This window comes from Lemur catta, chromosome X, assembly GCF_020740605.2.
Source record: "Lemur catta isolate mLemCat1 chromosome X, mLemCat1.pri, whole genome shotgun sequence".
In the NCBI taxonomy this organism is placed as follows: Eukaryota; Metazoa; Chordata; class Mammalia; order Primates; family Lemuridae; genus Lemur; species Lemur catta.
Window position 1 is genome coordinate 69,086,256 of NC_059155.1, and position 17,199 is coordinate 69,103,454.

General features: G+C 45.1%; 1 protein-coding gene across 1 annotated transcript in view; it reads left to right on the top strand.

The window, feature by feature from the left end:
• Window positions 1-17,199, top strand: part of LOC123628053 (pseudouridine 5'-phosphatase) — a 70,556-nt gene that overhangs the window by 26,806 nt on the left and 26,551 nt on the right. The window contains exon 2 of the mRNA XM_045537665.1: window positions 4,277-4,495. Within this exon, the coding sequence (XP_045393621.1) occupies window positions 4,277-4,495 (219 nt within the window). The remainder of the gene's footprint in view (window positions 1-4,276; window positions 4,496-17,199) is intronic.

The window sequence follows — 17,199 nt, forward strand, 5'->3', positions numbered from 1 at the left end:
GGGCCAAGTGGGGTGCTCAGAGCACTGCATAGATTATTTCACTTAATAGACACAACAGCCTTGGAGGTGTGTAGCATGATTGAATGACCAGCATCCCTTTTTACCGATGGTAGCCGAGGCCCAGCAGGCTTGCAGGGTGTGTAGTACAAGAGGATGCAGTATGATCTGCAGAATGTCCCCATTTTACAGATACTTAAACCAAGGAGTAGCTCAGCGGCCAGTAAGCAGCAGAGCAGGGCTTCAGACCCTCCCTGACTTTTCACACCCTGTCCCCTGCATGCCAGCAGCTATATTTACATTTCCCCAAGTGACCTACAAGTCAGCGAGGTGAGGAAACTCGTCCGGGACATGCAGCTGCAGTGTGGTTAGGCTGAGTTGACCGTGCCCCTCTCAGGCTCCCCAGCCCTGGCTTTCCCAGCCCCTCGTGCTAGGTCTTGCATGAAAACGGGGCTGGGAGCAAAGTCAGGTCATATGGTACATTCTTGCTGGTGACAGATGGGTCGATGGTGATGTTTTGCGGCTAAATAATGCAACTCACGGGTTTAAAATTGGAGTTGCGTGCGTGTTTGCATGGTGCGGTGGTACAGCTTCCTGAAAGGGAGAAGTGCGGGGAAGCCCTCACCCCTGTTATCTTTATTAGGTAAAACAACCTGCTCCTGTCCCCTGCAGGTCAGGGATGGGCTAGCAAGCATTCAGATACATTCTCCATGAGGAAAGATGCAACTGAGCACACTGCCAGCCTTCGAAACCTGGAGGCCATTGGCCTCTCCTTCCTCCAGGTGCATGGATTCCTCCTCATCAGTGTCATTTAAGCTGGAATGCCTCATGTTTCCCGCCTGGGGACCGCGCCTGCCGCTCAGGATGAGAACAGCCTTTGGGCTCCTGCCTGATCCTCTGAGTCCTCCTCCGCCGTGGCCTGCCTGGCACTTCCTGCAGCTGTCTGCACGTGCCACTTGGATCCCAGCCCGGAGGGAGGCCCGGCTTGCGCAGGATGTTTTTCTAACTCACCTGCGGAAGGTAGTGGTATATGCGGCTGTAGCATGTTATGACAATATCTGTCGAGTTTCCTGGTACAAGTAACTCTGAAGCGATTTGAAAAGCTTAAAGCTCCTAGCAAGCAGGGAAGAATATGCGTCTCCTAGCTTGGCACTGCTATGTTAGGCTCGTTTATTTTATTTTAGCTTTTTTTCCTTTGACAGCGCTGTCCCTTTAAGTGTGCTGTCATCAGCGGGTGTAGTCATCATTTGATCTGAGTAGTTTAATTACTTGTTTAGATCCTTCCTTATTGCACGGGGGATTTAGGATGATTTTATCTAAATGGTGAAGAAAAGTGGCTTTCTGCGCAGTCCCCTACAGATTTATAATCCTACAGTTCTGTATCTTTTAAATTAAACGCTCTGTGACATTTTAAGCTTTAAATAAACACTGTTTAAAGCATTTTAGAGGATATAGCTCCTTTTCTGTCTTTGGAATCCGTATTCCCCACCTCCCCCTTCTTCTTTGCATGCCTGCCTTGGCGGCTGCCCTGAGCAATAATACTCCACCTGGCCTCCGCTCCGCTTTGCTTTTCAAAACCAACCCGACAGTAGTTTCTCACTTGCTTGGTGCCTACAGTTTATCTTCGTCAGTCTTTCTCTCACAACTACTGGAAGAAAAATTCAAGATAAGAAAGGAGACCGTGCCGCCTCACTGCCGATCGGTCTGTCTGCTGGCCCTGAGAGCCTGGCCCCTTCTCCCTCTCACGGGGAACAAGAACATAATAGGAGGCTCATTACTGGGTGACCCTCCATCAGAGGATGTGTTTCCCGGCTCTCCTGTGGAGCAGAGTGGGCCAGCCCTTCTTCCCATTATGGAACTTCTTTAGGGAGACCACGTGCAAGGCCGGTTGCAGAGGAGCTCGAGTTTCACAGGTTATTATCCAGACTGCAGCTTCTCCTACAAACCACCCAGGAAGACTTTGGTTAGAGCTCTGCTCTCTCCATTTCAGGGATCACGCCTTAGCAATCTCAAGTGTCCAGAAGGGTGGAGACTCTGAGATTTGTGCATTGTATAGCATCGCATTGAAATACAACTCGTGGTGGAAACGCAAGGAGAAAAATAGCTAATGCGCCAAAGATGAAATTGCACCTGACCCAGGGCCGTGAGCGGTTTTGCTGTGAAAAGCAGAAAAAGCATAAAGAGAAGACAAGCATCCATCATGGGGCTGGAGGACCGGGGTCCCCTGTAGGGAGGAGGGCCGCAGAGAGCTCAGCAGACAGGCAGAGGAGGGGAGGGAGGGTGGACAGGTCAGCAGCCCACCCCAGAGCCCAGGGAAGAGCCCAGGCCTCACAGAGCAGCCTGTGCTGGTCCCCAGGGTTCACACAGGGAGGGGCCACAGGGCTGCCTCTGCCCCATTCCAAAGAGGGAAAGGCGGGGAGTGCCCAGAAGTGCAGTGAGCCCCAGGAGCAGGAGGGGTGCGTGCACTGGGGTGGAGTCCACACGGCTGGCACCGAGCCACCAGTGAGCCTAGTCCTCCTAGGCCTGGAGTCGCCGTAGCAGGCTCCTCTGGTGCAGCCACCAGGTGCAGTTTGGATGCCGCTTAAAGGAGAGGGCACAGGGACCGTGCGGAGACCTCCGTTTGCAAGAGAACTGCTCTCCATGCTTGGATCACTTGGGATTCTGCCAGAAGGTGATGGATATGGTGGAGTGCTTGGGCCTCGTGTCTACAAGCACACGTGCCTGTGTGCACATAATTGTATGTGAACATGTATATGAATATGAATATTTACATGACTCATGAATGCACACAGCTTTCTCCGTACTTTCTCGTTATTGTATTTTTCCGTGTCACTGCAGGAAAACCAGTTAAAAGCCATTGAAGACGCGTGGCTCTTTTCAGGAACATTACTGGGTGCAGCTGTGCAAATTCAGGGTAGACTGCACACTGGCAGTGTTGCTCCACACCCTATAGAAGGGCTTCGGTGCCAAATCTAGGACAGGGTGGTCAGCACCCTAATTCAATTTGAATTTGAATTTTTGTCAGAGGAGTCCCTGTGTCTTCCCGTTAATCCGTGTGCGAGTGGCCCCATCCGTGGCCTCTGGGGTTTGTGGACCGCCTCTCTTGGTGCCACCGCAGACGGGAAGACGAGGGGCCTGTCCAGCCTTCGGGACAAAGCCCATCTGCCTTCACTGGGCCCCTTGAGATGACCGTCACCGAGAAGCACTCAGCTCCACGTGGCTTACCTAGTTTTGAAGTTAACATGTTTGGGATATTGTCCTCAGTTTTCAAGTGTCGCTTTTTATCATAAATCACACCTCCTGGCAGGTCACTTGGTTGGTTTCCAGTGAAGTGGTCCTTCTAGGCCTGCGCCGATTCACTGACAGCACTGAGGACAGCTGGTCTGCGGTGAGCACACTGCGTGGCCGGTGCTGACCCGAGAAGGTCGCTTGCGCGTACTGAAGGGTTCGGTCCTCACGGCAGTAGTAGTTTCACACTGTTGTGGCACCACCGCTAGTCCTGCTGTTGGTAATGTCAGTGCTGTTGATACTACGTCTGTATTAGCCATACATACAGAAAAGGAACACATCAGTGTAAACAAATGTACGTATCGATGGCACTATTATATCATGTGTAATACAATATACTGTATATTGGTGGTATTAGGACGGTTCTTACCAATAGCCTATTCACCTTGTATAAACATGAGGAAGAGGGGGCCCCGGGGGGTTCACTGCTTTGCTGAGGCTGCACGCCCAGTGGGTGCCGAGCTGGGGGTTAATTCTCAGGCCGGTTCACCATCCTGTGTGTAAGTATTCTGTCCCCACAGCGAGGTCCACGGCCGGGCACTCTGTGCTTGGGGGTCGTTCCCCGGGCAGTGGAAACGTCCTCAACAGCAGTGGGCCATACGCAAGATCACGTTGTGCGCTGCTGTCTTCAGTACTCTGGGGGATACCAGCTAATGATGTCGTGTGCCGTCAGATGGAATTTACCACCCCAGATGTACATTTAGACTCAAATACATAGATGTGAATAGAAAACACAATAGTACAGACTTCATTGCTTGCCAGATTTCTAACTTTATAGACCAAAGCTCCAAAGATAACTCTACCAAACTCCAGAAGGGGCTGCTCAGGGTAAGAATGGCCACACACATTTTCAGTTTGCTTGGTTCTCTGGGAAAGCCTCTTCTCACGGAACGTGACCTACCTGATGCATATGTACGCTGATCTGATGCAGACGTATTGTTCATGCAGTATGCACTGTAAAAATCTCTCTTTGTCGCATTCTGTTCTGCAGATACTGAACGGCTGTATTCAGTGGTGTTTCAAGAAATCTGTGGCCGCTACGGGAAGAATTACACCTGGGACGTGAAGTCCCTGGTTATGGGTAAGAAAGCGCTGGAGGCCGCGCAGATCATCATAGACGTCTTGGAGCTCCCCATGTCCAAGGAGGAGCTGGTGGACGAAAGCCAAGCGAAGTTAAAGGAGCTGTTCCCCACGGCCGCGCTCATGCCAGGTGCGGTCCTACCCCCATCTCCAGGATCACGCTTGTGAGCATCAGCAGCGTTGCTGTAAATCACTTGCGTGGTCTGCTGCAGGGCACGCTTAGTCTGTCCTCCTTTGTCTTGTTAAATCTCAGAACTGAGTCTCTCCTGGGGGCTCAGTGAAAATAATATGCATCAGTTTCACTGATTTCTGGGGTCCAGAACCATTTGCATTTCGTTTATAGCAATGTTCTATAAAGATTATGTTCATGATGGAATTGCTTCAAAGTTTAATAGATGGCTTTGGCTTTTTCCTTTTCAAAATCAGATACAGGATTAATATTTCAGCAACTATTCAAACTTTAACAAATTGATAAGCAGCTAAATCTCCCCAAAGAAGCTTAATTTTTTTTTTTAAAAAAGAAACAGTTAAAAGCCGAACTCATTTTTAGCCTGTCTGTTTGTGTGCCACGCGCCCTTTCTTGACTTGCATCCAGTTTTATTTTGAAAGGACAGATGACTTTGTTCCCTCCAGGCTTGTTAGCTGACGCTCAGTCAGAATGGGATTGCCTGCTGTTGCTTGCTAAAAGTGAGAAGGTCAAGAATGTTCTAGATTACAGATCCAAAAATGCTTGAAAGTAGACTGTTTGAAGATCCTTCCAGGACATCATGGTGAACACTGTGTTTAGAATTCCCGGTGCAGAGGAGGGAAAAAAAATTGCAGTTATAGCAGTAATTTTAGACTTAAAGTTGTATTAATATGAATCATACACGTTTTTGAAATGTATGTTATTATTTATACATATGTCCAAACTTGTTGATTGAATATTCCTGGGAACTAGAGAATGTTCTTGCAAGGACCCAGCTAATGGCAGGGCGTATGCTGGATTAAACATACACACACATGCTTATACACATATGTACACGGATGCAGACACATACACCCTTTGTAATCATTCTGTCTGCGTCTGCTGCAAGCAGTAGTGTCTGTGAACTTCAGGCACAGATACAGGCACCGCGATGCTCAGTTCTCTGCATCATGTGTCTTTCTGCACCATTTGCACCTGAAGTTATCCTGACAGCTCATGGTGGGAACACATCCATACAGTTACTGTATATTTTTTCAATTGTGATTAAAGAAAAAACACATAGCATGACATTTACTGTCTTTTCTACTTTTAAGCACACAGTTCAGCAGTGTTAAGTCTATTCACATTATTTCACAGTGGATCTCCAAAACTTCTTCACCTTGTAAATCTGAAACTCTATGCCCATTGAAGAACAACTAACTCCCCATTTCCTCTGGCCCTCAACCCCTGGCAGCCACCATTCTACTTTCTAAAATTTGACTATTGTCAGTACCTCTGATGAGTAGAATCCTACAGTATTTGTCTTTTTGTGACTGGCTTATTTTATGTAGCATAGTGTCCTCAGGTTTCATCCATGGTGTACCATGTGACAGATTCTTCCTTTTTAAGGTTGAATGATATTCCATTGTTTATGATATTCCATCTTGTTTATCCATTCGTCTGTTGATGGACACATGGGTTGCTTCCACATCTTGGCTATTGTGAATAATGCTTATATAATCATGGGTATGAAGATACCTGTTTGAGACCCTACTTTCAGTTCTTTTGGGTCTGTACCCAAAGGTGCAATTGCTGGATCAGGTGGTAATTGTATTTTTAATTTTTTTGGTGACCACCATACTGTTTTCCATAGTGGCTACACCATTTTATGTTCCTACCAACAGTCCACAAGGGTTTCACGTTCTCTACATTCTCACTAACACTTTATTATTTTCTGTATTTTTTTGATAGTAGTTATCTTAATGGGTGTGAGTTCATACCTCATTGTGGTTTTGATTTGCAGATCTCTAAGGCTTAGCGATGATGAGAATCTTCCCATGTGCCTGTTGGCCATTTGTGTGCCATCTTTGGAGAAATGTCTATTGAAATCCTAGCCTGTTTTTTAATTTGGTGGTTCTTTTGTTGTTGAGTTGAAGGGTTTCTTATATATTCTGGATTTTAACCCCTTCTCAGACACGTGACTTATGAACATTTTCTTTCATTCTGTAGGTTTCCTTTTTGCTCTGTTAATTGTGTCCTGTGGTGTGTAAGTTTTTAAGTATAAAGTCCCATTTGTCTATTTTTGCTTTTGTTGCCTGTGTTTTTGGTGTCATAGCCAAGAAATCTTTGGCAAATCCAATGTCATGAAGCTTTCCCCTGTATTTCCTTTTAGGAGTTTTATAGTTTTACATCTTACAATTATGTTTTTAATCCATTTTGAGTGAATTTTTGTATATGTTGTTAGGTTAGGGTCCAGCTTCATTCTTTTGCATGTGGATATCCAATATTTCTAGCACCATTTGTTGAAGAGACTTACCTTTCCCCATCAAGTGGTCTTGGCCCTCTTGTTGAAGATCATTTGACCATAAATATGAGGGTTCATTTCTGGGCTGTCTATTCTACTCTATTGGTCTCCAGGTCAGTACCATACTGTTTTGATGACTGACATGTTTTCAAATCAGGAAATGTCAGACTTCCAACTTTGTTCTTCTTTTTCGAGATTGTTATTGTCTATTCAGTTGCATATGAATTTCTCTATTTCTGCCATTGGTATTTTTATAGGGAATGCTTCTAATCTGTAGGATTGCTTTGCATACTGTGAAAATCTTAGCAATATAATAGTGTTCCAATCCATGAGCACAGGTGTCTTTACATTTATTTGTGTCTTTAATTTCTTTCAGCAGTGTTTTGTAGTTTCTGTGTACAAGTCTTTCCCTTCCCTTAAGTTTATTCTTAAGTGTCTTATCCTTTTTGATGCTATTGCAAATGGGATTGTTTGTGCAATTTCCTATTAGGATTGTTCGTTGTTAGTGTAAAGAAATACAGCTGATTTTTTTTTCCTGGTATTATTATGCTTTTTCTCAAATGCAACTGATTTTTTATTGGTTTGTGATCTCTAACTTTGCTGAATTGGTTTATTTGTTCTAGTAGTATCTTTGTGTGTGTGGAATCTTTAGAGTTTTCTACGTATAAAATTATATCATCTGGGAACAGAGATAATTTTACTTCTATTCCAACTTGGATGCCTTCCACTCCTGTGTTGAATAGAAGTGACAAGAGTGGGCATCCTTGTCTTGTTCCTGATCTTAGAGGAAAAGCCTCAGTCTTTGTCCATTGCGTATGACGTTAGCTGTGGACTTTTCATATATGGCCTAAAATGTCCTTTCTACTTACCAGTCTGTTCAGATTTTCTGTTTCTTCATGATTCATTTTTGGTAGGTTGTGCGTTTCTAGGAATTTATCCCTTCCTTTTAGATTCTCCAGTTTGTTGGCACATGCCAACAATGGTATTCTCCTTTAATTCTTTTTGTTTCTGTGGTGGTAGTTGTGTCACCTGCTTCATTTCTGATTTTAGTCCTTTGAGTCTTCTTTTTTAGTTTGTTAATGTAGCTGAGGATTGGTCCATACAGTTTCTCTTTGACCTAGAGCCCCTTGTGGTTTAACGTACAAACAGTCATAATGTATAAGGTATGCAAATGTCTTATTTCTTCTGTGTCTTGTTTCTTCTTAAAGTGATTTTCCATATAGAATTTTGGCCTATATTCTAAGAGATCCTTGAAATGTGTTCTACTACGATTCTAATGAAATGACGTTTTACCCAGCTAGTCTGGGAGTTTGGCTGGAATGCGAATGGACCTATTTTATGGAATCTGCTCTTTAAGTGCCCAGGTATCAGATGAGGTAAGGCATCAGTCACAGAAAGTCACAGATGACCAACTAGCCAGGAGCTAGTTCTTCAAGGATAGTTTAGTCCTGCAGAACTTACCTGGAAGGCCGTTTTCTTTCTCTGCTACTTTCTGACCTCTTTAAGGTGAAAGAGTCAAAGGAGCTATTTAGGGTTGGTTTTTTTTTGTTTGTTTGTTTGTTAGTTTTTATTATTCCACAAATCTGGTTGTGTACTTATTTTAGCGTTTACTAGCCTCACAGTTGAGAATAAGTACTTATTAACAGTTCCAGAAGTCTGTCTTTGAAAACACGAGATATTACCTACACGTCATGTGCACAGTTAACTGTGTTTTGACAGGGAGTGAGCAAAACATGCAGAAAACATCAAGAGCGTAAAGAAGAGCCTCAGACAGTGCTGGATGGGAGGAGCTTACAGTCAGTCTGGGATGCTGGGTCAGACCAGGGATGGGGTCAGGTGATCTGCCACTTTGATGTTAGGTAGGACAAGACAACATGGTTGGAAATTACACTTAACCTGAAGGGGAGGAAAAACAGCAAAGGGACATGGAGGACTCAATGTATAGAGTGGAAAGAGGCTGTGCCCAAACCTTTTCATCAGAGTTGCTGTTCAATAATATTGAACAGAGTTGCAAAAAGAAGAATAAAATAGGTCTTCTTTCCTAAAAGGACATGCTTCAGGACCAAGATTCCATTCATTCTGGGTTCCTCCCATCTCTTTGTCTGAGCCAAACCCGAGTTCCACTGGAAGGGTGACCTTCTACCGTGGTCATTCCGGTGACGAGATTCAGAGCTTCTCACTGCTCTCTTCCTTGTTCTAGGGGTTCAGTTTGCTCACTTAGTACTTGCGTCCTGTTCTGAACTGTGGATGATGGTGTAACCCTTGACTTTATTTCTTTCCTTTCTGAAAGTATTTTCTGGTGGGGCATTTTAGGTTGTGGAAGTCACCTTGAGCTCATTAGAAAAGACGGCTGTCTGGAGAGGGTTCATTATTAATTCAACATCGTTCTTTTTCACATGCTTTCAAAGCAGCAGCTGAGCCCAAGCGAGTGTTTAGCGAGTGAAACTGGAGGAGTGAACGGTAGAAGACCAGGGAAGGCAGCCCCTGGTCTTGCTGCAGGAGGCATGTCTGCCCCGGCCTGGCAGCCTCCAGGTGGACCAGAGGGACGTGAAAGAGACAGAACTGAGCTGACGCACTCTCACATCAGCTGCTTGGTCGCTAACAGTTCTGGAAGCCCCTTTCTGTGAAAAGGTAGGCCAGCACCGTCGTTAGTGGCAGTCCTTTTGGGCAGTAAGTCCCGTAGACATTTACTACATGACTTAGTGGTTAAATGTAAACTGTCAGCCAGCCATGGGTTAAAGTATTTTAAGAAAACAGACTTATCTTTTTAAATTGTGGCACATATTTTAAGAAAAAAATACATGTGGTTCATCTCTTACAAATTTTCCGAGGACTTTCAAAATAGATACTACATTATAACTGGAAATTTATATGGCATTACTTAGAAAAAAATCTTGACTTGGTAATCTCCCTTATGTCTTGCACAAATCCTTTCAGTAATGGACCCTTTGGGATAGATGAAATAATACATTTCGGCATAATTTGTTGAGAGTAATTTTGCTTAGAAGGCCAGTAAGAAGAAAGTCCATGCCTCTTATTGTGTATGGGATCCCCCAGAAGGTTTTCCTCTTGTCCTGGCTCTTGGCTCGTCCGCTGGTTTCCCTGAGTGTGGGATTTCCCAGAAGAGGTGCCCAGGGTGTGGTGTCTGGGCCAGTGGAGAGGAGCGAGCTAGCCCTTGCCGAGCCTTGAGCCCTCTGTCCCTGCTGAGCTACCCTGCAGACAGGCACATCAGCCTCACGGCTCTCCCCTGTGACCCGTGGCCCCTGCTGCCGACACCAGGCTGCCTGGCATGAGCAGGACACAAGCCACATAGGTATGCACTTGAGTGATATCCAAGTCCCTCGGCATTGTCAGCGTCCATCATGGTCGTGTTGGCCAACAGGCACTGAGGACTCGCCAAGTGTCATATCCTCAGCGTTTTCACCTATGGGGTTGTATGTCAGCCTCCTGCCACCTGCTGCGTCGTGCTTATTCTTAGGATTCCTGCTTCACGAGGAGTGGCATAGAGGGCTGAGGGTTCCAGTTATTTGCCCAAAGGCTCTGATGACTGAGTCTGGCCTGGGCCACTCTGCTGCCCCTCATGGTGTGGGGGGCGACCTTGGGTCCAGGGAGACAACAATAAAGTAGAAAGCTATGAGGATGTGTCCTAACTTAGTTCACAGGGACCTGCCCTTTGAAGTCACATGTAACCCACGTAGAGTATTCCTACGTGTTTAGGGACTGTGCCTCAAAAGGCTCCGTTTCCAGTGGTCGTCTTGATTTGGGAGTACTTCTCGGTTCTTAACCACTGGGCGGGTCTGCTGGCTAAGCTGACGGTCTGTGATTTTTCATTAGCTGTATTGTATTTATTGGAGAGCCATGCAATTACAGGACACGCCTAGCAAGTGAAAAGGAAAAGAGCGAGCTAACAGTCATGATGATAACACTGAACGTACACTGTGTCCTTTTCTATTTAACAAATCAAAATATCAGCTTATTTCATGACATATACGGACATTACTTCTTTTTTCTGGCTGAAACATTCCAGCGTTCATGGACTGCTTCTGGCTTTATTTGTGATTTAGTAAATCATATTGAAGACATCTTAGACTGAGGAAAATGAAATACAGATCTTTGCTTCTTATCATGCTAGATAAGACATAACTGATGTAAAGATTTTTCTCAAATTAAAAAATTATAATTTCTGCTTTTAAATGCATGGTGGTTCTGTGGATTTTTAAGTCCTTGGGTGTATAAGATAATGAATGAGAGAAATCCTTACATCAAGTACCTTTCAACTTAGAGGAGGGAAACAGGCGGATAAATGACTGGACTGAGCCACTGCCTCTCGGGAGAAGGGGCGTGCCCGCAGCAGAGAACAGCAGTGTAGAACCACACAGAAGGGCTCTGGGGTGGGAGGTGCCAGGCACTCTCCGCGCAGGCAGGACACAGGTGGCACCTGCTGGGAGCGGCAGGGCCGTGTTGTGCTGATGGGCAGCTAGGCTGCAGAACAGAACAGTGCCCCGTCCGCACACAACCCCACCACCCACTCGTAGCCTTGCAACAGCAGGAATGGGAATGACAACATGTGCACTATAGCACAGGTCTGTTTTACTTGTTGTCAACCTTGGACAGTCCACTTGTAGCATTATTTCATTCAACTGACAAAACGTTTCAACTGGGGTTTGGTTATTGGTTTTCAAGCAATACAAGAATTTATATTTCTTTTTTACAAAAGTGAAAGCAAGAGTCCGGAAGAGATACTTGTGCACCCGTGTTGATAGTAGCATCCCAAGTGTCCACGGGGGGATGACTGGATGAAGAACTGTAGTACATGCATACCGTGAAATATTACTCATCCTTAAAAAGGAAGGAAATTCTGACACATGCTGGAACATGGATGCACCTTGAGCACGTTGTGCTAAGTGAAATGAGCCAGACACAAAAGCACAACTACTGTACGACTGCACTGGCGGGATCCTCAGGGTAGTCAGCCATAGAGACGGAAAGTAGAATGGTGGTGCCAGTGGAAATGGGCAGCTGCCGTTCAGTGGGCGGAGAGTTTCAGATTTGCAAGGTGCATCCATCCATTTGCAGATGGATGGTGGTGATGGCCGTACCGCAGTGTGAAAGTACTTAATGCCACTGAACTGTACACGTTAAAATGGTAAATTTTATATGATTTTACCAAATAAAAAAATGATTATGATTGCTCTAAACTGCAGGAAGCCATTCAAGGACTATGGAGTTCCTGGGTGGGCGAGGTAGAAGGCAGTGGTGTGGAAATCGGACTGTGGATTTTCACCTAAGTATGGAGAAGCTCTTCTTCCCCCGTTCGGGAAGAGGCCTTTCTCTGGTGCCCCGAGTACCCACTCCGTGCTGACGTGGGCCCAGTGTCGTGGGTGGGTTTAGGTGAAGCCAGGAGCACCCTGTACAGCTGGCCGTCTGCAGGAGGGAGCACCTGCGGGAGCTGAGTCTGCCCCACCTTCCTACAGGGTAACCTTGTAGCAGAGAAGACATAGAATACAGGGAAATTTTTATGGTCTCCTTTCTAGAGGGATCCTGAGAGAACAGACTATGAGAGCATGACGTTTATACGTGAGCTCCCTGACAGAGCACAACATCAGCAGAAACTCATTACAACAAAAGCCTGGCCACAGAGTCAAATTTCCACAGAAAGTTGACAAGAAAAAGGCAATTAACAATGGGAAACTAACATATTTTACTGCAGTGGTCCACAAATTGGGCCAATAGTTTTCAAATTAGTTTGGGATTGCCATAGCTTTAAGGTACACTGTTATTTTTGTCTTATTGTTAAATGCGTAAAATAAAAGGAATCTGTTTTTGATTTTAGTTGTTTCAAAGGAGGACACTTTTTCCATGACCTCATATTTTTGTAAGAATTTGAAAACTGAACATCTTTCCTATGTCTTTGTATTATTTGCAGTTTTATGCTGGTTCCGTGAAGCAGGTAGGGTTGGTCTTACTCACATTTTATAGGTGAGGATACAGATTTAGAGAATTGGGATGAGGAATGAGACATTTGACCTCTGGACTGTAGTCCACCACCAGCCTCCTTTTATTGAGAGCAGCTCCGTTTATTGAATGCTGCCGGCATTGTCTACAATGGCTTAAATGCCTGATTGCAGATGCACTTTTGTAGTCCTCTGCGTTCTTGTTTAGGTAAGTGAATTTCAGTGGTTTTATCATATAGAGAGCTATAATGGAGAATCAGGAAAATTACAATGAGCTGTTATCATTTTCTAATTTATATTTTTCTCTTTGGCTACTAATAATAAGCTATTTAACTAGCTGTTCTGTACATTGATTTTTTTTTTTTTTTGGTAACAAATCCTTAGAAGCAATAACTTTAAAAGTGATTCAAAGGAAATGAAATTAGAACTTTAAGCAGCTTTCAGGCAAATAAATGAAGGCGCAAAATCAAATATTTTTTCCCAGAATTGTCAGTGTTTGAAAGAGTCAGTTTTTTCAAATCTTAAGAAAGCCGTTAGAAGAAAAAATCCCTGTTAAATGTATCTTTCCTTTGTGTTTCCAGTTTTTCCTAGGAGACCTGAATTTCCCTGTCAGGTGATGAGCAAAGCATACGTTGATGGGGACAAAGTACTGCTGTTCTGTTTCTTTCCCCTTTTTTCTTTTATTTACTGTGGACAACTGGCAGGAGACATTGCATAATCTCCAGAAAGAATGCTGTGTGTCTGTAAGGTCAGGAGGCTTCTAGGGATCATAAAACCTTTTCAGCTGAGTCACCAGTGACACTCTGGAAGTGTTCATGCCGCTTCTTTTTCACGTCAAGGTAAAACTTTGCAGAGTTGTTCTTCTCACTCATCTGTTAGGGACATGAAACAACGCGTTTTCCTTGATTTTAAAAGGAGAGATCGTGGATTCTGGGTGTAAATCTGATAGCAGGTTTCTACACTGAACTCGGAATTTGCCAGTGGTAACCTTTGTCATGCGGGGTGTTTGAAAGAAGACAAGATAAAACAAAGGACTGAAAAGCAACAGGAAGGGTTGAAATCTGGTTGTGGAGGAGATAAGGCCCTGGGGTCCTCCACCCTAAGCTGTGCGTCTGCAATGCCACCCTGGATAGAAAACAGGGTATTTATTCTGTTTATAAACAGACTTAGAGAAACTTTAGATCTTGAGTGACCAGGCACAGAGGAGGGTGTAGATAAAACTGAAGAGGCAGCAGGTGTCTGTACCCTGAGCTGTGGGACCTCTGTGTCCTTCACCTCACCCTTTTTTAGGCACAGTTTAAAGAGATGCTGGAAAACTCTTCTGGCCACGGATGGAGCAGCGGTGCATTCAAAGCCGGGTGGGTCCTCACTCCCCGCATTGCCCCAGGACCAGCAGGTCAAATAAGCACCAACTGGACTCTTGCAACGGCTTCTTTGAAGATTGGAAAGGAGTTAGTTTATATTTATTTTCACAACGGCTTTACTTCTGTCAGTATTTAACGTTTTTTGAAGAAGAAAACCCAGGTTTCACAAGCTGTCTCTCTCTTTCCTAAGTATCACAAATTTGTACATCAAACATTGGAACTTGATAGAGAGGAGAGTTCATGTGCTTCCAGGTCACCTCATAGATAGGACCTGAATCCATTCAAGTTTTCTCCTACATGATCAACCCATTGGGTTAGTTTCCTGGGAGTGCCCTAATAAATTAATGAACTGAGTGGCTTAAAATAGCAGAAATGTATCATTTTACATTTCAGAAGGTAGAAGTCAGAAATCAGGGTGTGGGCAGGGTGATGCCCCCCCCCCCCAGGCTCGAGGGGAGTGTCCCTTCTCCCTCCAGCTGCAGGAGGTTGCCAGCCATCCTTGGTGTCCCTTGGCTTATAGCTGCATCTCCCCAATCTCTGCCTTCATCTTCACAGGCTGCCTTCCCTGTGTTCCCTCCATCTCCATATTTTCTTCTCCTTTCCCCCCCAATTCAATATGGCCTCATATTAACTTGATTACAACTATTAATGCAAAGACCCTATTTCCAAACAAGGTCGAGTTCCCGGGTTTCAAGTGGACATGAATTTTTGAGGGAGGACGCTCAACCCAGCACACCCCCATGCATTCTTTCCTACTCCTAGCCCAGCCTGTCACTGTCCTGGGTGCCCCAGAACCTCATGCTGCTGGAGCCAAGACGCTGGAGCCAAGATGCCAGCTTTGCAACCGTGTCCGTGAGCTCCTGCTCTCTTGCAGGAGTCTGGCTCCTCTTCCAGCCCCTAAACCCGATTCTCTTGTTTTCCTGCCTGCCACGCCCCCTCACACCCGTGTTCGAGTTGAATTGCTCAATTCCGTAAGACAGGACCAGTTTTTCAAAGTCATGATCCCTGCCTGATACAAGCTTTGAATCAGTGCAAGGTGCCTAGGAAATTAGGACTGAAGATCTGAGCGTGGCCGAGGGCCTTCTCTGTCACAGCAAGCGCCTTTTCAGAGCAGCACAGTTCATTGGGAATGCCTAGAAAAAGGAAAGAGGTGCTCTGCCAAAATCAGTGATGTCTAAGAATGAAGCATATTCCCAGGAGCTTAGGAACCATCTGAAAACTGATGGCTGGAGGCATGGCTCTGAATTAAATCGTTACGAGACGCACTGACAATGGCTGTGGCTAACGGAAGCTTCCTTTCAGGGAACCAAAAAGCAAACAGTAAGGTTTGTAAGCGATGGCTGCATTTTAATGGGTAAATATCTAGAAGTGATAAAAAATTTTAAAAAATCTGTGTGTCAGCCAGATTTCCCAAATTATGTCATATTTCTTTTAAATCTGTACTTAAAGCTATAATCTTAAAAGCTATACATAGGGATAGGAATACTATCTGTTTTGGGCAATTTAATTTTGGTTATTTTCTAATGTCAGAGAGAAACAAAGCCAGACACTAAAGTGGTCAGCATAGATTGTCATCAGTAAGGTACTGTTGCAGTAGGAAAAAGAGTCCCGCAGGAAACTGGGTTCAGTTTAGGTTTGCACAGAGCTGACTGGGCATGGTAAAGGGAAATTGAGGGAGTAAGCAGGGCTGGCTGCGGCTCAGAAGAGTCAGGGAAGTGAAAAACTACAGAAAACGAAAGGCGGTTGTTCCTCAAGCCCATCTGGGTTTGTCCACCGGCACTCAAGGAACTTGGGCTCCTGCCCTCCCGTGGAGGCTGGGAGGAACTGTAAATTATGTTGAACCTTAACAGGAATGTGATTATGGGGCCTGAGTCACTTGACAGGCAGCTGTGACCACTGTTTCTCTGATTATAAACTAGCCTTCCTCCTTACCTACGCTGTTGTGTGAAGTGTTGTGAAAGACTGAAGGTGTGCCAGGGACCCTCCTTCCCTCCTCACTGTTGATCTTCCTTATGGGTTAACTTCCCGCTTCTCTGTCTCACACAAGGACTTCATGACTATCACATTGTCTTAAGATGGAATGTTAAATACACTCTTGTATTGGAGAGGAAATGAATACAAACTGTACGGGAGAAAAAAACACTATAATCAAACTGTTATAACTCGTAAACCAGCCTTGTGTAGAAAATGATATAATCCTACTGTAATTTCTTTGTTTTCTGCCTATATACGCAAGACCTTAACTTCAGAGTGCCATTTCTTTGGAATTTCTTACCTAGTGGCCATTCTCAGCTTTGCATTTGAATAAGCTCTTTAAAACTAGATTCTGATCCTTCCGATTATTTCTGGTTGACGATTATTTCTGGTTGACGCCTGCCCTGTGGCTGCTTCACTCCAGTCTCTTCAGTGGCCTTTCCTATGTCTGTATCTCTGTCTCTTATAAGGACACCAGTCGCTGGAGCTCGGGCCCACCCTAAATACTGCGTGATCTCATCTCAAGATCCTTAACTTAATTGCATCTGCAAAGACCCTTTTCCATCCAAGGCCACATTCAGAAATACCATGGGTTAGAACTTGGGTATATATATCTTTCAGGTGGCCATTGTTCAACCTACTCTGCCTAGTCATGTAGCCTTTGCCCTGTAACACTGCGGTGTTAGCTGACCTGCCTTTCAGGCCATTGTGAAAGGCACCTGGAAGGGAGGTGTGTGCCAAAGCACCATCCACGCAGGAGGGCCCGGCACCCACAGCAGGAGGCTGTGTAGGAGCCTGAGACTCTGCAGAGTCCCATACTGTGTATCCGGTCCTGGGACTCTGACGGAGTCTATTCAGCTTAAAGGGAAGCCAGGTGGCATCCATCAGCTGCCCAAAGGGCCCACCACAGTGGCACGTGCCATCTTCATTGTCTGAGTCTGCAGAGATCTTCTAGACTTAGGCCCAGGACATGGTTCTGAACTGAACGCACACGGCATTGAGGGTGGAGTCAGTGCTCAGTTTCCTCTCCTCCTTTGTATCGTCAACCCCCAATAGCCCATCTTCGTTTGC